Source organism: Schistocerca serialis, chromosome 6 (genome assembly GCF_023864345.2).
Source record: "Schistocerca serialis cubense isolate TAMUIC-IGC-003099 chromosome 6, iqSchSeri2.2, whole genome shotgun sequence".
In the NCBI taxonomy this organism is placed as follows: Eukaryota; Metazoa; Arthropoda; class Insecta; order Orthoptera; family Acrididae; genus Schistocerca; species Schistocerca serialis.
In genome coordinates, this window is record NC_064643.1 from 391,178,465 (window position 1) to 391,200,727 (window position 22,263).

General features: G+C 40.6%; 1 protein-coding gene across 1 annotated transcript in view; it reads left to right on the top strand.

Moving 5' to 3' along the window:
* The window catches only part of LOC126483624 (minor histocompatibility antigen H13), a 40,611-nt gene that overhangs the window by 3,257 nt on the left and 15,091 nt on the right, over window positions 1-22,263 (top strand). The window contains exons 2-3 of the mRNA XM_050106667.1: window positions 19,276-19,374; window positions 19,483-19,565. Coding sequence (XP_049962624.1) covers window positions 19,276-19,374; window positions 19,483-19,565 — 182 coding nt within the window. The remainder of the gene's footprint in view (window positions 1-19,275; window positions 19,375-19,482; window positions 19,566-22,263) is intronic.

Sequence of the window (22,263 nt, forward strand, 5' to 3'; positions counted from 1 at the left end):
AATATATTAGTCAAAATGGCCAGGGGAGTGTCTCTGCTAGAAAGAACAGGTAAGCAGTTGTTAGCATCTCACTTGGACAACAAAATGATGAAAAATGGAAATGAGCGTTTGGCGTCATTGGCCGCCTTGGTGCAGGTCTTATTACATTCGACGTCCCATTGAGGGAACTGCGCACCCGATGGGGATGAAATGATTAGGAAGACAACACAATACCCAGTCCTTCAGTGAAGAAAATCTCCGACCCAGCCGGGAATCGAACCCGGGCCCGTAGGACGTCAATCCGTCACGCTGATGACTCAGTTATCTGGGCGAACAAAATGAAATGATGTATATAGAGGAATTATGGACAAAGTTTAAGCAGATCGTAAATTGTGCTCTGGGCAAGTATGTCTCTAATAAATAATTAATGACAGAAAAGACCCAGTGTGGTTTAGCAGCAAAGTTCAGCAAATGCTGAGGGAGGAAATGCTGTTGCACTCTGTTCATTACAGAATGCTTGATTAATGGCAAGCAGAGGTAATAGAGATTTGATAGCAATAGCTGTGACTCAGAACCCGAGAAAATTTGGGCTCTATGTAAAATGACGTAGTGGGTCTAAGGCTTCCAGTTAGTCTGGTGTGGCAGTTGAACTATCAAAACAAAAGCCAAAGTATTTAATTCCCCGTTTAAAAAATTGTTCGTGCAAGAGAATAGTACAAACATACTGTTTTGTGACTTTCACACACAATCTCCTGTGGTCGACATGGTAATAAGCATCTGTGTCATAGGTAAACAACTGAAAGAGTTCAAAACAAATAAGTAGCCAGGTCCAGTTGTTTTTCTCTTGCTTTATGAGCGAGTGGAACAAGAAATGAAATGATGAGTAGTGGTGTTACTAGTGGTAGAGGTACCCTCCCCCACACTTTATATAGTGGCTTGTGTAGTATGTATGTGGACATAGGTGTTTTGTATTCTTACTGATCACTACCCTGACCACAGGTGTTATCAATTGTAGTGTCAAAATAGTGCTAAACGTGAGAGGATGTTTGGAGGTGTCTCCATGATAGCCTCTATGGATACAAAACAATATGACCACATACTTATTGGCTTGTTGTGCCACCTTTGCAGCACACATAATCAGTGATTGTGTGTGACATGAACTCAGCAAGACCTTTGATCGGTTTCTAGAGGTATGTGGCACCAGATGTCTACTTACTGATCACTCAGTTACCTTAAAATTTAGCTGGTGGTTTGTGGCTCCAGAGCTGTTACCTGATAGCATCTCATCCATGTTCCATTGGTTCAGATCATCCAGATTTGGTGGCCAAGGCATCGTGTGTTCAGTATTACGTTTTTTGTCATACGTATCTATTAAAACAACATTTTGTAGATACTTAACCAAAAATACATATGTGTGATTATTTGCACTAAGCAGACATTCAATATCTTGATTATACATTACCAGAAGACTTATCACACTACTCAAACCATTGTGACATTATTCTGACGTAGTGACGAGGACAGTGTCCTGATGGAAGATGCCATCACCATTTTGGAAAACATTGAGCATGAAGTTATGCAGCTGGTCAACAATAATGTTCACTTAGTCCATAGCTATCATGGTGGCTTCGATTACCAGCACATGTGCCTTGTGCATGTTTGAAGTAGCTGTTTTCCTTGATGACAGTGTATCAGGACATGACATGGAGTAATGAGGAGCACGATCCATCCGACTAGGTGAAAAGTGTCCATTGGCCAGTCTCAATCTGGTACACACTGCAATCATAATCAGCAATTCAGACAGGAAAAATAGTCATTCGCAATTCAGTCTGTACCTTATTGCAGATCTAGAGTTCAGCCACAGTACGGCTATTATCACAGCATATGAAATGAGTGATATAGATTCAGCAGGCCTGTAAATACACATTATTACATTACCTTAGCATGTACATAGCATAATTTGATTAATTAGATGAATTAAGATATGTACGTGCCAAAGCCGTGTAATAAAATGCATTTATAAGCCTGTTGAGTCTTCATGACTCATTTCACATGCACTGATGATAGCTGTACTTTAGCTGAAAACTAGATCTGGAATTAAAGTACAGATTGAATCATGACTTATTGTTGACTTCCTTCTAGTTTGAATTACGTCAGTCACTGGGCACAGTGGTTCAAATGGAATCCAACCTGATGCTGATTAACTATATTGTTAAACAATGGAAAATTCAGTATGGAATGTAGCAATATTAGAGAAGGTAAGTTGCTACTCACCATATAGCGGAGATGCTGAGTCGCGACACGCACACTCATGCGCCCCCCCCCCCCCCCCCCCCCCCCCCCCACACACACACACACACACACACACACACACACACACACACACACACACACACACACACACACACACACACACACACACACACATTGTTGATAAAAAAAGTCTGTACAATTCAGTTGCACTACCAGCAGAACTGTATGGGTTGCCAAAGATGCAAAATACATATAGTGAGTGCTATTGGTTTTTCCACCTATTTTTGATTACCCACACTAATATGATGGTAAGCGGCGTAGTCTGAGTCATATATCAAGAATTCGGCACATTTTATCAGTAAATTAAGTGGCATTGTCATCCAGCTAGAAGGCATGTTAGTTAGTTTTGATGTGGTGTCGCTGTTTACTACGGTTCCCCCTCAGTGAAGTGTTGTTACAGCTGAATTGGATTCTTCCTCCTGATATTGCATAAATGTTTCAATATTGCCTCACAACCACGTATTTCAAATGGAATGATGTGTTCTACAAACAGACTGAAGGTGTGGCTATGGAAGCCCCTCAAGCCCAGGTATAGCGTATTATTTTGTGGAAACATTCAAGGCTGCCAACAAGAAACTGAATGTTTAGTTCCAGTTCCCAGATGATATGTTTGTTTTGTGGAGGCGTGGTAAGAAAGAAAGAAGATGGTCGTTTAGGCCACACAAGTTTACCAAAAACCTATCCACAGAGACCATTACCTACACTTGGATTTGAACTACCACCCACAACAAAAGTGAGCTATCATAAAAATGATGATGGATAGAGCAAGGGACATCTGCAAACCAGAGCTGCTTGATGCAGAAATAAACTCTCACACCCATGCACTGCTCAAGAATGGTTATTTGTTAGCTGAGGTAAGCGTTAAGACCACTGCACAGAAATCATAGTGATGCACAGGTGCCTGTGAAATCAAAGATTTTCTTGCCTTTCGTTAAGGATGTTATTGACTGCATAAAATAAAAAAATAAAAGAGGGAATGTTTCGGTACTCTACAGACCCACACGGAAGATACAAGATTACCTAAAATCGGCCAAGGATGCGTGCCAGCTTCTGGAAAAAACAGAAATTTGTAGGGTTCCATGTAGTTGTGGGAATGTGTATATGGGTATTTCAGAAAGAACAGTCAAAAAAAAATGACAAGAGGAGTACAAGGGCAATTGCAGGTGGAGAGATATTGACAGATTTGCTGTTGTGGAAAGTGCTTTACAGCCAGGAGATCACCACATTAATTTTGATAGGACTAGAGTACTGGCAGCCGCAAGCAGGTACCATCAAAGGCTATACATAGAGGCTACAGAGATTATAATACATCCCACTGATTTCAGTAGGAAGGAGGAGGAGGGCATAAAACAGAAAATTGGATCCCAATGTGGCTAGTCTGCCAAAATGAGATGATAGCAATAGTGGACGACAACAATCGACAATGGCCAACCATGTTCGGTATTCAAAATGTGACGTCTCACATTGCTGCATGGAAGTATGTATGAATGGAATTTTGGTGCTGTCAGTGAGTCAGGGTGTGAATTGGGGACAGAGAAGCTACGATCCCCCCTGAAAATGTCCTCTGCACGCTGGGACGAAACATTTGGTTTAAATGTAAAATCCGTTCAACAGTAGCACAATAACTGGAACATTTTATTTATTGTAAAGTTGGTCATGATACATATTGACCACAGAAATTTTTGTTTCTTCCTTTAAGTATGGGCCATGCCCTACAGTTTCTTAGGTTACTGGCAGCTGACTATCTTGTCTCAGCTATCATTTATACCAATTTGTTTGTCACTGTACATCATTCCACAGCACGTTTTGTGGTGACATTCATTACAGAGTGCTGCATACACTTATAAATGAAGGAAGGTGTCCATCTTTCCTTTAATACTCACCATGTCAAATTGTGCAATGAATCTTTGAGAAAATAACTTCATAGAGACCACACCCTGCACTATGATATGGGTCCATGTCCCAAATTGGCCCACAACCAAAGACATCAGCACGCAAGTGAGGGTTTTTAAATACATATTCAGCTTTGGCTATTAAAATTAATTATTCATAAAGTACAAAATTTTAGTTTCAGTATGCAGCCATTTTTAAATGGAACAATGAATATTTCATATCAAATTTTAATTATGTTAAACAGTGGAAACTACATGTAGGAATGCCAACAATGTAGGAAAAGGTAGATTGCTACTTTCCATAGAGAAGACACCTTAAGTTGCAGACAGGCACAATTAAAAGAAGACACTTACACAAAGCTTTCGGCCAGTCTTCAGCAGTAGAAGAGGAAAACACACACACACACACACACACACACACACACACACACACACACACACACACACACACACACAAAGACCACCAACTCTGGCAGCTCAAGCCCAAATGCAACTATCACTTGGATGACAGCAGCAACATGGGGAGGGGGGGGGGGGAATCAAGGGAGATGAAGGGATAGTAGTGTATGGGTGGTGGGACAGAGGAACAGGTGGGGAGACAGAGGAGTGCTGTCTGGCAGTGTGTGCAAGGACTAGATGCCAACAGGCACAGTTTCAGGAGGTTGGGGTGGGGAGGTGGGGAAAAAATAAAAAGAAGGGGGAGTGAAAAGGAGAGAGAGAGACAGGCGGTTGTGTTGACAGAGGGCAGCAAACAAAGAAGGCAGGTGATGAGAAATGGGAGGATATGATAGGACAGAGGGGGTGGAAATTATTGGGTAGAGGGTGTGGGGACAGTATGTTGCCATAGGTTGAGGCCAGGATAATTATGGGAGTGGAGAATGTTTTGTAACAATAATGCCAGTTCAGAAAAACTGCTGGAGGAGGGGAGGATCCAAGTGGCTTGATTGGTGAAACTGCCATTGAATTCAAGCATGTTATGCTCAGCTGCATATTTGTGAACAGTTTGACAGTGGCCGTTCATTCCGATGGACAGCTGGTTGGTAGTCATACCAAAATAAAAAGCTGCGCAGTGGTTGCAGCAGAGCTGGTACATGACATGACTGCTTTCACAGGTGGCTCATCCTCTAATGGAGTGGGGTAAACCTATGACAGGACTGGAATAGGAAGTGCTGGATAGGTGGATTGGGTTGGTCTTGCACCTGGGTCTTCCTTGAGGCAAGGGGTTCGGGTTGGGATTGGGAGTGGCATAGGGATGGACTAGGATGTTGTGGAGATTGGGTGGGTGACGGAACACCATTTTAGGAGAGGTGGGAATGATCTCGCCTAGGGTGTCCATCATTTCAGGGCATCCCCCCACCCCATAAACTGCTATTCTATCCCTTTCCCTGCCCTCTCCAGGTTGCTGCTGCTATCCCATATGACAGTTGCATTTGGGCCTGAGCTGCCAGAGTTGGCGGTCATGTGTATGTGAGGTGTGCTTGCTTGTGTGTATGAATGGGACCACTGTAGCCAACTTTATACAAAGAATTTATCAGTTTTCTGTCAACCCAGTACTTCTTCATTCTCTCAGATCTCATCCTTCTTTCTTCATCAGGAATCACCATTCCTATTGTCTGTTTGTTGATTCTCATTTGCAGTCTGTTTGTTTGTCTGTGAGTTTCCTGATTTTGTCAGTTTTGTTTCTTAGGTCTTCCAGTGTAATCTGTAGCTCATCCATGTCTTCCTTGATTTCTGTAATCCACTTAATGTTGCACTTACTATTCCTTAGTTTTTCTATTATTCTCCTGATGATCCTGTTCTCTGGTGTTCTGATTAGATGTCCGAAAAGTGAAATGCATTTCTTCCGGATTGTACTCATTCCCAGTTCTATTTCCTTACTGACTGTTTCATTTGTAGCTACTCTCCAGTGTCCATCTTTCTGGTATAATTTGTTGATGCACGTTCTGATGATTCTTCACTCTGTTATGAATATTTTGTCTATTTGTGCAGTGTTAGCTGTTTTGAAGATGGTAAGTGTCTTTTAATTGTGGCTGTCTGCATCTTCTTTATGGTAAGTAGTATTCTATCTTTTCCTGCATTGTTCAGTTACGTTAGACAATCAATATGTATCATGATCACATGTTCCATCTCCAGTGGTTGTATATATAATGCTTTCAGCTTCCTTGCATAAATAAGAGGAAACAGTTGAACATATTCACTGTTAGGTAGCATCTGACACTGCTGGTGGGAAGAACGTATCCAAATAAGCAGGCCAAGGCAACATTTTTAAAAATTTCATACTGAGAATATCCTTCCCTCTCAGGACTAGATAATAACTTCTAAGGGGCCCAAAAATCACAAATGCCACCTACTCAAGATTTTCAAAGCCTTGAAAATCATTTTTCTCCCTGTAGTGGAGGGATAGGACTGTCATCCCAGTCCTCACCTTAGGGGGGGGGGGGGAGGGGGGGGGGGGACATCTGATACAAACGGAGACTGCAATTCAATAGGCTTTCATCTAGTGACAGTACCTTATTGCTGACATTTTTTATTTATATAAGATGTGCAACACGAACTGACACCACCATATTGTAGCTTCGGTGTGTGCCTAGGATTTTAGTGTATTCTGATTTTTATCCCAAACTTCCTTGCATTATCTCCTTAGTATATAGTGCAGAACTCTACATTACCAAGAGAATAGCATCCTTAAGTAAGAAATATTGTTTACAATTCTGTCTTGCTGCAGTTAATTGTATTGTAGACACCCGTTATTGTTGCACCAAAGGTCACAATTCCTGTATTTACTATAGCATTAAATTTGTTGTGTCTGTCAAATGTTAACTTTGAATATCCACCTGAAAGGCTTAATCATTGACACTCTATTGTAGTTCCCTTTCCTGTCTCATTACAGCAGGAGTTGTGTGCTTTTACCATCTCACCACAATCCACCCAGACACAGAACTGTAGAACCATTTCTTCACAGCGGAGTTTTCATTGTCTTCAGCATCTTCAGATTGAGCTCTGCTGATAACTTCCAGCGTGGGGGTTCTTCCAAATTAGGAAATCCTTAGTAAGAATTTGTGTACTGTTAGGTTGCACACATACAATAGTGATCCCACAAACCCCTCACTGGTGTGTCCCCGGCCACAGTTTAGATTGTCTGTTTCAAGGACCGAAAGCTTCTTTTTCCTCCTTCATCTTCGAAAGATTGCTCTTGGTGGTACTCAAATAATGCCAAGGGGTGGAAATAATGCACACTGATAGGACTAAGCAGATGGCTGGACTAAGCATGTGTTCGTGCATACTGAGACATGGAACAACACCCTGTATCAGTAGCTTGCAGTGTCTTAATGACAGAACTGGTAGACATAGCCCAGGGTGTACACTATAAAATCACCACTATGACCAATGTCTCTGGCTGAGATCCTAGATTTTCCATTGTTTGATTTTGCCAGACACATAAATGGTATTCTGTATGTAACAACCCTACGTACCCTTTACAGGCCTTACACCAGTGCTATCCTCAGTCTCAGGTAGTCGCATCTATCCATGGCATACTCTCAGATCATTACAATATGAAATATTTAGTCACATTTTTTTGGATCCTGAAGTTATTACGCAGGCACCACTAACAGTGGAGGCACCAGGATACGACCTAGGAACATTTCAGTGTGTCTGATGGTCAGGCATTACTGGAGCAGGGAATAGACTCTTCCCTTTAACAAGCTGTGGGTAGGTTACGAAATTGCTGCAGTGTGGTCTTCTCTCCATGCTTCCCAGAGTGTCAGTTGTCCTATGTTTACTCCCGGTCGCCTGTACTCATTTAACTCCTAACTATATCTTGTGCCATGAAGATCATCCCTAACATAATTAAGGTGCCTCAGTGATGGTGAAGCATATTCTCTGTGTAGGTTGGTCTCGTGTATATGCTTTCTGCTGTCCTCACCAAACTCCTACATTTTACCTCTGCATCTCCTCGGTTAGCTTAAAGTACTGGTTATGCTCCAAATTAGTTCTTATTTATTTTTACCCCTTTACCGTAGTGGCAACACATCAACCTCCGCATGTTACAAAAGATGTAGCATATTGTTGTTTTGATTACCTGTAGAGCTGCCTGTGGTACTGATAGAGGGGTGATGGAGGGAGGGGGACAAGGGGGACAGGACTGCAAAATCGAGCTCCCATCAGGGTTTTTTTTTCGCGCTGCCATATTTGCTCTTACTCGCCATCTCCATTGATGCCCCAGAATCTGCTAATGAGTACTCTTTAAGGCAGCCGCACATGCAACTAAAAGCTTGACAAGCATGCATGATGAAGCATTTTGAACATATGTGAGCTTCTAACTTAGTTGAATCTTTTGAGGTAATTTGTGAGTTCCTTGTAATATAGCCAGTATGGATAAGATGTTTGCTGGCTAATATTTTGAAACTGGAGTTAGCAAACAAGCTGTAGACAGTCAAATTAACCACCCACCCACCCACGGTTAATGTCTTGCCATTGGCATTGATCGGAAAAATGACTATTACCAGGTTAACAGTAGAACATTTAGCCATGCCTGTCCAATCTGCACCTATCAGTAATTAGCTGACCAGCTTAAGTAACAAAATAATATTTATTGTAAATGTTGCCTCTGAAACATAAGGAGAGTTTATTTATTAATAAATAGGCATCTGGCAAGTCTGACTTAAGTCGGTGAACACCACTAAGGAATTGTCTGAATGGGGCAGAAATTGGTACATGTACGGACAGACAAATGATTGCTATTTCAGAAAAATTGGGTGATTTATTAAAGAGAAAGAGCTCCGCAAATTGAGCAAGCCAATAACATGTTGGACTATTTCTGATCCTTGTGCAAGCAGTTATTTGGCTTGGCATTGATTGGTTGAGTTGTTGGATGCGCTGCTGAGGGATATAGTGCCAAATTCTGCCCAGTTGGTGCGTTAGATCATCAAAAATGAGGTGGTTGGACGACCCTGCCCATAATGGTGCAGACATCTTCAATTTGGGAGGGGGGGGGGTGTTTGGGGGGAAGGGGGGGGGGGACATCTGGTGACCTTATTGGCCAAGGTAGGGTTTGACGAGCATGAAGACAAGCAGTAGAAACTTGCAGTGTGTGGGCAGGCATTATATTGCTGAAGTGGGACTAGAATATTGTTGACATACTGCTGTGCGTTAAGGATGCCACAGATGACAAAAGGAAATGGCAACCCAAACCATCACTCCTGTTTATCAGGCCACATGACAGGTGACAGTCAGGTTGATGGAAAGGAAGATAAAACTTTGATGGCCACTTTGCTGACAAAAAACTGTAGAGAGTGTTCAGTCTTTATTACAGATTCTGGTAGATGGATCACATTCCTCAGCAACCTATTGATAGTATATGCAAAATTTTACAGAATAAATTTAATCTGTGTTGAGAAAGAAGACCAGTTATCTGAGTGGGACAGAAGACATCTACATCTACATGACTAATCTGCAATTCTCACTAATACCCTTCAGAGGGTTCATCGAACTACTTTCACATGGTTTCTGTACTGTTTCACTCTCAAACAACAAGTGGGGAATAACGTACACTTATAATCTCTCTCTGTGAGCTCTGATTCCTCTTATTTTTCTACGGTGATCATGTCTCCTTACATAAGCAGGCATCAGCAAAATATTTTTTATTCAGAAGGGAAAGTTGGAGATTGAAATTTCATTAAAAGATCTTGTCGCATCGAAAAACACGTTTGTTTTAGTGATTGCCACCCACACTTGCGTATCGCATCTGTGACACTCTCCCGCCTATTTCACAATAGTACAAACCGAGCTGCCCTTCTTTGAACTTTCTTGATGTCCTCTGCTAGCAGAGGACAGACAAATCTAGTGTAGGCAGCCTCCCAAGTGAATTTTTTGCATCTTCTCAGTTTGCCTTCCTCACACTATTACTTATATGACTGTTCTGTACCTGCAGGAGTATGACAGGGATGCAACCTTCCACCACTCTTTGTTTATTAATAATATGAATAAAATCATCAGAGTGTGGAGACAAATGCTGCCCATTTTCATTCAAGCTAACAGAAACGCAAAACTAGATGCTTCGCTTTCTGCAGATGATTTAGCTCTCATACGTCTTTGGAGGCTAACCTGCAGCATTCTCTACATGCTTTCCAGATTATATCTGAGAAATACAACACACACACACACACACACACACACACACACACACACACACACACTCACTCACTCTCAATGGTCTTCTGCACAAAATACCCAGTACAAAGTAAAATCTGTTAGAAAAATAAAATTCTACAAAGAGTGAACACAATCACATATTTAGTTGGTAAAATGTTCTTTTTTGTAGAAGTAGGCCTAGCTGGCAGGTACAAACAAACAATTGGAATTGTTAATAATGTATTGAAACTTTTCCTAGCCAAAAAGCACATCAAATATGCCTTCATAACAGCTAGGGAAGACTTGTGCTGTCCTATTGCAGTGAAGCCTGGACAGTAAAGGCGAAAGATGCTTGTGAAGTGAAATTCTTGTGACTAACAGCTGGTTACAAGTGGCATCAGTGAAAATGGGTTGTAGAAACTTAAATGACAAAACAACTGTAAATGATTCATTCATTTTAAAAGCCCTATATTTTCCATATATTTTCCAAAGTATTACGTGTGCAAATAGGATTGACACACAAATAGAACCGTAAACTTGGACTTTGCATTGTGCGTGCCAATTGGCGTTAAAGAGTGCTGTGCATTGGCAAGATAGCTACAAAGCAAGAAAATTGTTTTTGTCTGTTGAATATGCAAGATGTTTGTCTGTTACGACATACAGCATACATTCAGAAGAAATCGTGTGGAAGATTTGGTGATGGCAGTTAAGTCAGATTGTACCATGTGCAGCTCGTGCAACAATTAAAATTGAAATATATGGCCAGCAGCTTAAATTTTGTGTTACAATGCAGGAAGCACATGAGGATGAACATGTAGCATCCAAGCTGCTACTCAGTGATGAAACAGCCTTCCATTTAACTGGAAAGCTTAATCGCCATAATATGAGAGTTAGGGGCACTAAACATCCTCATGAAATTGCAGTGCATTAACAAGATTTGCCAAATGTTAATGTTTCCTATGCGGTGTCACGGACGAAACTGTAGGGGCCATTTTTCTTCCATGAGCAAACCTGTGGAGAGTACCTCTTACCTTGATATGTTTCAGTTGCGATTGCTTTCACAACTGACTGCTGATTTAGAGATTTCCATCTTCCAGCAAGATTGGGTGCACCCTCATTTTGAACATCAATCTTAATCGCTCCCCACGTAATGAGCCTCCACATTGCTGGATTGGGAATAGTGGTGAAGATGACATGGCTTTTTCTTCTTCAATCTAACAACCCCCCTCCCCTTTTTCTCCTACAAGGGGATTTCAGTGTGCACAATGTCCTGTGGGAGAGTAGCACAGCCTGACTGATAAATTTCTTTCCAATATTGATCTGTCTTTTCTCAGTGATGGTACCCCTACCCACTTTTGTGCTGCCAATGCACCATTTTGGCTATCGACCTTATGATCTCGTTCCCTCAGTCTCATGGTTTTGCTACAGTGTTCAGTTTATCATCATCTTAAAGAGAGTGGTCACTTTGTGGTGATCTGTTACTTTGTTGTCACCACCTGATAGACCAATTGCCACATTGGACTCTGAAGGGCACACTGATTGTTGTATATCTCTGCTGTCACCCTCATCCCTCTCCATCAGATTGTATCAATGAAGTTGTTAGACACATCTCTGATCTGATCACTTGCGGCATGGGAACTGCCAGCCCCTTTTCTACTATCTGTCTTTCTGTAGGTCCGCTCCACTGGGGGTCGGTACCATGGTAGGCCAAAAATATAGTAATAGCTACTTAAGAATGTTGAAATGAGTGGAAAAATCTGAAGTGATATCTTTCACAGATTGTCTTCACCGCTTTTAAGCGGCACCATGCAAAGGTGCCACTTGCCTTTTTCTCATATGATATTCTACAAACCCCGGATGGAGGCCAGAATGTAGTCCATATTTCTAGATTTCCAGCAAGTGTTTGACGTGGTGCCCCACTGAAGACTGATGAAGGTCAGAGTATATGGTTTAGGGTCCCAGATATGTGAATAGCTCAGAGACTTTTTAAGTAATAGAATCCATTAAGTTGTCCTTAATAGCAAACGTTCATCAGAGACATGAGCATCATCAGGAGTGCCCCAGGGAAGTGTGATGGTACCTATCCTACTCTCTATATATGTAAATAATCAGACGGATAGGGTGAGCAGCAATGTATGGCTGTTTACTAATGATGCAGTGGTGTATGGGACATTGTCGTTGTTGAATGACCGTAAGATTATACAAGATGACTTGGAGAGAATTTCTAGCTGGTGTAATGAATGACAGTTTGCTCTTAATGTAGACAAATTTAAGTTAATGTGGATTGGATTAAAGGAGGACATCGAAGCAATTCAGAGGTGTGCTGCTAGATTTGTTACCGGTAGGTTTGGTTAGCACTAAAGTATTGTGGATATGCTTCATCAGTTCAAGTGGGAATCTCATGAGGAAAGATAACGCTTTATTCACAAGGCAGTATTGCGAAAATTTTGAGATACGGCATTTGAGACCAACTGTGGAAGGACTCTAGTATTGCCAATGTACATTTCGCTTAAGGACCACAAACATCAGATGCAAGAAATTAGGCTTTTAGACAATCTTTTTCCCCTTGCCATATTTGCAAGTGGAACAGGAAAGGAAGTGACTAGTAGTGGTATGTGGTATGCTCCACTGTGCATTGTATGGGGCTTGCATAGTATGTACGTAGATGTGGATAGGTTTGCCACCTATTGAAATGTGTTACAATGGAATGCAGGGAGTAGTGCATCTCCTCCGTGGGAACATGTCTCTTCATACTAAGTGCAAGCCAACTGTGGTAGTTCATTGGGTCAAACTCCCTAGTCCACAGGGCAGGCAAAGATAAAACAACTGTTCTGGGTCTCCTCCTTCGTGGTGGTGTTTCTACCAGTACATCAGTTCTTGCTGATCAACAGACCCACTTTGTGACAGCATCAGCATCCACTTATTATCTGGCTACCTTTTGAATGAATAAAAGACAAGTTGAAGACATCCCCTTATTCTTAAACCCATATAGCTGCAAATTATACAGGGAACCTTTAAGTGATTGGGAACTGTTTGAGGGTCTCGACGTGTCACACAATATACCCCCCTGGGCCTTGCTTAAATTCATAATTGGGTGATCCAGCATCTTAATGCAACTCGGACTTCATCTATTCACACTCATCATCTGCAATTGCTGGAAGGTGTTTTCCCTTTGTGGCAGAGGGATAGTGTTGTCATCCCAATCCTTAAACCAGGGAAAAACTCAAATGTCTGTTGACATCTGCCGGCCAGTTAGTGTCATTAATGTTCTCTGAAAAGTGTTTGAAATTGAAAGTGGTAGTCTGATCATTATTCTGAATTCTCAAATCACCGGGCCTTTTCTTCCCATACGATTGTGGTTTCGTGAAAGGACACTCCACACAGCTGAGATCTCTGGTTACCAGAATCAGATTTACTCTCTGCAGTGGAGTGTGTGCTGATTCGAAATTTCCTGACAGATGAAAACTGTGTGCCAGACTGGGACTTGAATCTGGGACTATTCCTTTCTTGGGCCAGTGCTCTACCAACTAAAGTATCCAAGTATGACTCACGGCTCTCAAGTTATGTTAGAAACAGCAATCTGACAAGTTTTTTCTAAGTGCCAACACTATATTGCTCCCTTTTCTGGCCTATATAAGGCATATGACGCCATTTGGCACTATCACATTTTACTTACCTCTTTAGTTGGGGCTTTTGAGACTCCCCACTGGTTTTTATCAGGTTTTACTCCTCGAATTCTTTTGGTTTTGAGTTAGTACGTCACTAATCTCCCCTATGAGATTTTAAACGGTGGTGTCCCTCAGGACTCCTTGCTGAAGCTTCCACTCCTTGTCATCACCATCAATTGGCTAATGACAATAGTTGGACTAGTGGTTACCCCTGCACTGTATCATGTCAACTTTTGCATTTGATGTAGCTTCTAATCTGTAGCCTTGGTCAAACGCCAACCACAAGGAGCCATTTGAGGGCATCTGCTTGGATCTTTTCTCATTGCTTGCAGTTTTATCCCATGAAAAATTAATCATACGTTTCTCTCATCATACCACAGTTTATTGGACCATGTTACACGGTCCTAATGTTCGGGAATTCTCGTTAGTAAAAACTGATGTAGCTGCCTCACATTTGTCAACTTAATACTACATGAACGTGAAAGTTTGACACCCTTTGCTTCCTCACCCACACTGTTGGAGTGCAGATCGTGCTACCCTACACTCTGTTTACTGGGCCCTGGTCTAGTCTTGAGTGGACTGTGGTACCCCTGTACCTTTGCCTCTGAAATTATTAGACTGAGAACATCATGGAGTAACACTGGTTATTGGCACCTTCTGGACTAGTCCCATGGACAATCTCCTTGCTGAAGCAGCAGCCACATACAATAATTTCCTAGTTATCCGCTGATTGTAACCCCCCCCACGCCCATCTCCATGCCCGCCCCTTTCTCCCCATTCAGGGCGGTTGACCCCCTTACATTCGCCTTCGAGTTTCTGGGTTGTAATGCGCCTACCATCATTTAAATGCACCTATCATCATTTACAGTGACGAATGTAAAACTATATTATGACAGGACGTGCTTCTATATCCCCCCCCCCCCCCCCCACACACACACACACACACACACACACACACACACACACACACACACACACAAAGAATAACGTTTGTTGCCGGGAACATGTAGTGTATTTATGGTGCAACTGATAACCATTAACGGCACCATACATTTTATTTAAGAGATGACTGTCGACTGTGTTTTAATTTTAGTGACTCGATGATGAGTCCGCAGGCTATTGATCAATGTTATCCTGTCACCATGTGATATCTGCTACTCAGTCTTCTGTGACCTTAGTTGTACTAACTGCTGAGTTTCCCTTCTCGGAATCCCAGGTCAAGGTATCCTGCGCAATAAACTGGCTGGCTGTTCGGCTAGAAAAGTGATTACTCACCCAGAATTTGCTGTGATGATCCCAGTTGCTTGTGCAGATAATACCTACTAAGAGATGGAAAATCATCTAGTGGGCTACTGCCCCCTGTAATTATCTCCGTGCTGTCAATGGTATTACAGCTGCACGGCGCTGCTCATAGTGTTCCTCCAAGAAGGAATTCACCATCCTGTGTCATCTCCATGTCGGTCATATGAGATGAACCAATAGTTTTATTGTATGTAGTGAGCCACAAGCACATTGTGGTTGCAGAGCCTTACAAACAGTAGTTCGCTTACTTGGGTAATGCACTCTCCTGGCTCCCATCACCGAGCATGGTTTGCTGGATTATTGGCCTCCAAAGTTGGTGAACAGTGTACAGACAATTGAACTGGTTCTTAGTTTCCTCTGAGAAAGTGGTTTTTATTCTCTGAGCTAACTTCTTAAACTGCTCTTGGGTTGGGGCTGGGGCTGGGATTGGTTGAGTTAGTGTGTTATCCCATCATATTGGACCCAGGGCACCTCAAGACCCTACCTCCTCAGTCAGTCATCCTCTTTTTTAATTACTTTTAACTGTGGTTAGCCTGTTTTAGAGCCACATCTGATTTTATTGTTTTCGGTGAGCTCCTTCACATGGCACTCAAATGAAGGCAAGACCTTAATGAATCCTTTACTAGATCTTGATGAAAGACCAGTTGAGCGGGGTTTTATGCTTCCTGAGGGAGTGAATTCTATTCCCACTTTTAGTAGTTTGACTGTAAGCCGATCAGGAGTGGGGTGGTTGTGTGAAGGACACCACCTGCTGATTGCTGGGCCATGGGGAACCACTCCACTGCACCCACTCACCTACACACCTAATCATGGCTATCACCTTTTTTTGCTGTTGTCACCTGTACTAGTGTTCTTAAAGTTTACAGCCTTTTTCACTTTTACTATTGCAGACCGAGGACTTCAAGAGTTTACTGTTTATTTCCTCCCCCAACCCATCAAATGCAGTGTTAATGTCCCATCCATAGGACAGTATTGTTATTGTGAATGCAAGATAGTTTAATTTTTTGTGCAGTAGACTGTTTAAAAATACCACAAAGTTTTTTACAAAGATACCCAGTAAATTGATCACACCTGCTTTCGAAAGTCACTGAATTTCACACATAATGCAGAACTTTTCTGATTGTCATTGTTTAGGTACTGAGCTGTGCCAGCTGAATCATTGTCATGTTTACTTTTAATCTATGTACATCAAACCAGTGTTCTGAGTTGTTTAAGGTATTGATGGCTCTGTGGTGAATATGTTTTGTGGTTTGTTTCATTGAGTACAAATGTGTCCTCTGCAAATAAAACTGAGTTGGGTGTTGTAATTAGAGGTAAATCGTTTATATAAAATAAACACAGGATTTAGCCTACAATGAAACCTTGTGGGACTCCCCAGTCTTGAGAGACAATTTCATGTACCTGATGTTACAGACACACTTTACTTTATCTCTGTTAGTTATAAATTAAATCATTTCAAAGCCCTGCTGCTAATTCTGTAGCCATCTTATTTATGGGGCAGTAGGGAATGGTTTACATAGCCAAAAGTCTTTGTAATGTCTCAGAAAAGTCCTGTGATTTTTAGGATGTATCCAACTGTCATAAATTTTCTCGACAAATTGCATACATTGTACTCTTCCCTTTAACCCACAGTTGGAATAAACAAACACCTTGGCTATTAGTGACTTCTCAAACTTGATAGAGTACAAGATGTCATGTTGATTGTTCTAACTGGACATCTTAGTTCATTGTCCAGCATAACCACATTATTGCCTGTTGGTTGTATCTGTGACTTTTGACTGTAATTGTGTAACTATCACAGTTTTTAATGTTTTGGAATTAGTACTCTATCTTCAGGTCTGATATAAATTATTTTTGTGATTTGTTTGCTTGTTCTCTCTCTCTCTCTCTCTCTCTCTCTCTCTCTCTCCCCCCCCCTTCCCCACCACCACCACCACCACCACCACCACCACCACCACCACTGCTATGTTTTCTATGCAAAAGAAAATGTGTAGTGTTACTGTACCATTATTGGGAGTATCAGAAAGATTTTAAATTCTGCTTGAGCAGTTATTGACTGACTGTTCATATTTTATAGATATTTCTCAACAGAAACCAAACAAGCACTATTGAGTCAGCTATTGCTCACCCTCAATACAAACTATCATACTGATGACATCAAAATCATAAACGATGCACTGTGGAAAAAAATATGGAATTTTAGTCATGCAGATATTAAATTTAAAGAACGGAAAGTTCATGGTGGAAAATCAATACTATTATGAAAAGTATGATGAATCATCTTTCCGGTGCATATATTTTAAACTCAGCTTTGTTATTTTATCACCTTTTTTAACCTGCCCATCTTACATAAATAAAAATACGAAATGTACCATAAAGCAAAATTACTATTTCATTTTGACAGAAGAGCTAAAAAGTTTATTTCAGATATTAAGTTTTAAGATTTTAAGTGCAACAAACTGAAACATAATTAACAATGCTACAAATAAAGACCTGGAGAATGAGCTGTTGTTAACTTAGGATTCCTTTCCTATATACTGTCTGGTATGAACAGATTTCTTCCCAACCCTGTCCCACTAGGGAGTCTTCCAGTTAGTTTTTTGGTCTTGTGACTTTTTCCTCCTGATCTTGAGGCAATGTTTAAAAGGGACATCTATTCCCCAATACAGTCTCCGCAGGCCCCATTCTGATGCCTTCCCTGCATGTTAGTTAACCCCCTTGATTAACAGAATTGATGTTCCATTTTTATCTTTGTTTGCAAATTGTTTAATGATGTTAGACACGTTTCACATACTCTTAAGCAGAATTTTAAGGAGATGGGATTTTGATGTGGTGGCATTTATTGACAGTTTCTCTGTTCCTTTATGAAAAGTCAAGAAATTTAGAGACCTTCCATTGTGAAACCAGGCAAAGTGGTGCTAAGGTAAGGAATTGGATTCGTTTGGGGAGGTGAGCAATTCAGATTCTTATTCAGCTGTCCAGGTTTAGGATTTCTGTGGTTTCCCTCAGTCACTTAAAGGCTAGGCTGATTTTCTTCGCCAGCACTAGCTTGCTTTTAATTTCTAATGACCTCATCACCAGTGGGGTGTTAAACCAAAATCTTCCTTTTTCCCTATATGAGACAAAATGTTGCAGTAAAAAGAGGCAGAGGATTTTCTGACTCAGTTGATATTAAGCAGATTTGTTATAAAAGAATGTGAAATACATTAGTCTCTGTTGGTATATTTTCCTGTTAAACACTGGGAAGTTGGTCAATATTTGCTGTAGGTTATGTGTATTGTAGATAAAGAGTCAAATTCCTGTCAAGATATTTCATGTTTTTTCTGTTATTTCCCTTCAATCACACACTGGCACAATGCCTTTAACCAAGGCCGAGATTAGCTTAATCTCCTACCTATCTCTAACAAATCGACTGCTTAATTTCTGTTGATACATATACCATAGGAATATTAAATCTTAATCATCATTCTATTTTGTTTATTGTATTGGGCTGTTACAGATAAATGTGTGTGTGTGCAAGTAGGAAGTATTGACAAATTTTTCTAGATTTTTTTCATGCTATGGCAGATGATCAGTGATAAGACTTCAGAATCCTTTTTACCATTTTTAGTCTAATCAACTTTCTGTTGATGTGCTCATTGCTAAATTTAATTCTGCTGGGCATTTCAAGCCAATAAGTTGTTCATGTTTTCATTGTCTTTTTCATAAGTGAGTGCCAAGTAGTGTACCTAATAATGCTTTTAACCATATCTGCCATTTTCTTCTCATGTAACTCCTTTTGGGGTAGTATCATTCAAAGTGTTAAAAACTTCAGCAAGCGCAGTTTGCTTCATGAAATGAAATGTGCATGGAAGAAACGCTCAGCTCTTCTGTTTGAATGTCGTTTGCTAAAGTGGATTCAGTTAGTGACACTGAAATTTTTATTTTTATATAAAATTGTATTAACACTTGTAGCAAGGACCAGATGAACATGTAATTAAATTTTTCAGGAGTCTGGAGAGAAACCTGAGACTATGTCACACAAAGATGCTGCGATGTTTCCTCTTATAGCAAGTGTTGCTCTCTTTGGTTTGTACATCTTCTTCCAGGTTAGTTTACTAGGAATGGTACAGAAAAATTATATCTTGTTTACTAGAAGTACAATTTTGATCGATACATTTTTCTGATATGTCAGATGAAGGTGAACTTTGTTTCAGATCTTCTCTAAAGAATACATTAACCTGTTGTTGACGGGTTACTTCTTCTTCCTTGGTGTCCTAGCTTTGTGCCATCTTTTGAGGTAATACATTATTGTTATTGTTAGGTATCTTGTAAAGGAGGCAGTATGTTTGCTTGCTAATGTTTTTGAGTGCAACAGAAGTTAAATATAGGACCCTACCAATGTGTTTATTATCACTGTAATCATGTTCATATGTTGGCTCTTAACTGGATAGATTTCAGCACCAGACCACTGGAAACCTTTGCAAAACTATATATAATAGAGGGAAACATTCCACGTAGGAAAAATATATCTAAAAACAAAGATGATGTCACTTACCAAATGAAAGTGCTGGCAGGTCAACAGACACACAAACATACACACAAAATTCAAGCTTTCGCAACAAACTGTTGCCTCATCAGGAAAGAGGGAAGGAGAGGGAAAGACGAAAGGATGTGGGTTTTAAGGGAGAGGGTAAGGAGTCATTCCAGTCCCGGGAGCGGAAAGACTTACCTTAGGGGGAAAAAAGGACAGGTATACACTCGCGCGCGCACACACACACACATATCCATCCACACATACAGACACCACATCTGTATGTGTGGATGGATATGTGTGTGTGTGCGAGTGTATACCTGTCCTTCCGCTCTCGGGATTGGAATGACTCCTTACCCTCTCCCTTAAAACCCACATCCTTTCGTCTTTCCCTCTCCTTCCCTCTTTCCTGATGAGGCAACAGTTTGTTGCGAAAGCTTGAATTTTGTGTGTATGTTTGTGTTTGTTTGTGTGTCTATCGACCTGCCAGCGCATTCGTTGGGTAAGTCACCTCATCTTTGTTTTTTTATATATATATATATATATATATATATATATATATATATATATATATATATATAAAAAGAAAGATGATGAAACTTACCAAACAAAAGCGCTGGCAGGTCGATAGACACACAAACATACACACAAAATTCTAGCTTTCGCAACCAATGGTTGCCTCGTCAGGAAAGAGGGAAGGAGAAGGAAAGACAAAAGGATATGGGTTTTAAGGGAGAGGGTAAGGAGTCATTCCAATCCCGGGAGCGGAAAGACTTACCTTAGGGGGAAAAAGGACAGGTATACACTCGCACACACACACATATCCATCCACACATACACAGACACAAGCAGACATGTCTGCTTGTGTCTGTGTATGTGTGGATGGATATGTGTGTGTGTGCGAGTGTATACCTGTCCTTTTTCCCCCTAAGGTAAGTCTTTCCGCTCCCGGGATTGGAATGACTCCTTACCCTCTCCCTTAAAACCCATATCCTTTTGTCTTTCCTTCTCCTTCCCTCTTTCCTGACGAGGCAACCATTGGTTGCGAAAGCTAGAATTTTGTGTGTATGTTTGTGTTTGTTTGTGTGTCTATCGACCTGCCAGCGCTTTTGTTTGGTAAGTATCATCATCTTTCTTTTTAGACATATTTTTCCCACGTGGAATGTTTCCCTCTATTATATATATATATATACTTTTTAAAATCAACACAATGCTGTCAAAAATGCTACAGTGACTGTAAAACATACCATCTGGGCTATGGTAAAATCCTAGGTCTGCAGCAGAAAATGCCAAAGATAAAAATCAAAGGGCCTACAGATGAAATTGGTGTTATTACAAAGGAAGTATTTCAGGGAATCTTATTCTTGATACTTCAACACTTCTCCAGTTGTGTTTCTACTATTGCTGGTAGAAGCACAGTATCATGACTTCTAATTTCACACTAGCAGCATTTCCTTGTGCCAACACCCAACACTTACAGATTAATTTCTTTCCTGCTGCTTGCAATACTCAACACATCTTCAACAAAAGAAGCTGTATTAAATAGTACCCAAAACACACTTAAGGCAAAAAATTATTGCCAACCTATTGATGTATACTTCTTTAGGTAATATAAGTCCTAAATGATAACTACAATGTGAAAAACCACAAGTAAAGTTATACAACCACCATTTTGTCATCAAACATCACTCTGTGCTATACAGTCAGCTTCCTGAACTGAAGTACAGGCCTGTGTTACTACATGCTTGGCAAAAGGCAGGATATGAAATTAATATACTAACATCACCATTTGAAAAGGTAATTAGTGTGACGTTTGATACTGGACTGTTTGAGTGCAAAGATGATGTTGAACGTGAAAAAGTGGCTTTAGTCAGATATGCTTATTGTTCTGTTCCACTGTGCTTTGATCACTTCAATGACATCCCATGCCAGCACTAAAACTGAATAGCTGTGCAACACTATCACATCAGTAGAATTTTTTTTTTCCTCCAGATAGTGCAATTATTTTAAGCATAGGGGAGTAAGTAATGCAATAAGTCCTAACATTGAAATAATGTATATGTGTTTTTGGGCATATTCTATTGATATTTGGTATCTGTGCATTAGCAAAGTTCCTCTGAGAGACCTGAATAGGTAATCGTTCAAAAGTCTCACATGCTGAGATGCACAGTTTTGCATGCATGGCTCATACCACTGTTTTGGGGTGAGCGATTTCTATTCTAGGCACATTATCATGTAGTTCTGCGTGTCCGAGATCTTGCTCTTTTAAACATCAGTGAGCTTCCCATGAAAACAATAGAGAAAAAAATGTGCATTAATTTTTAGCCAAAATCAAAAAGTTCTTCAAAAATAAGGAACAGTTGTTTACTAGTTTAAACGTGAAGATGGATACCACTAATGATGCCTTAAAGGCAATTACAAGTGACAAATGTAAAACTAAATCTTCAAACTGATATATTGAAAA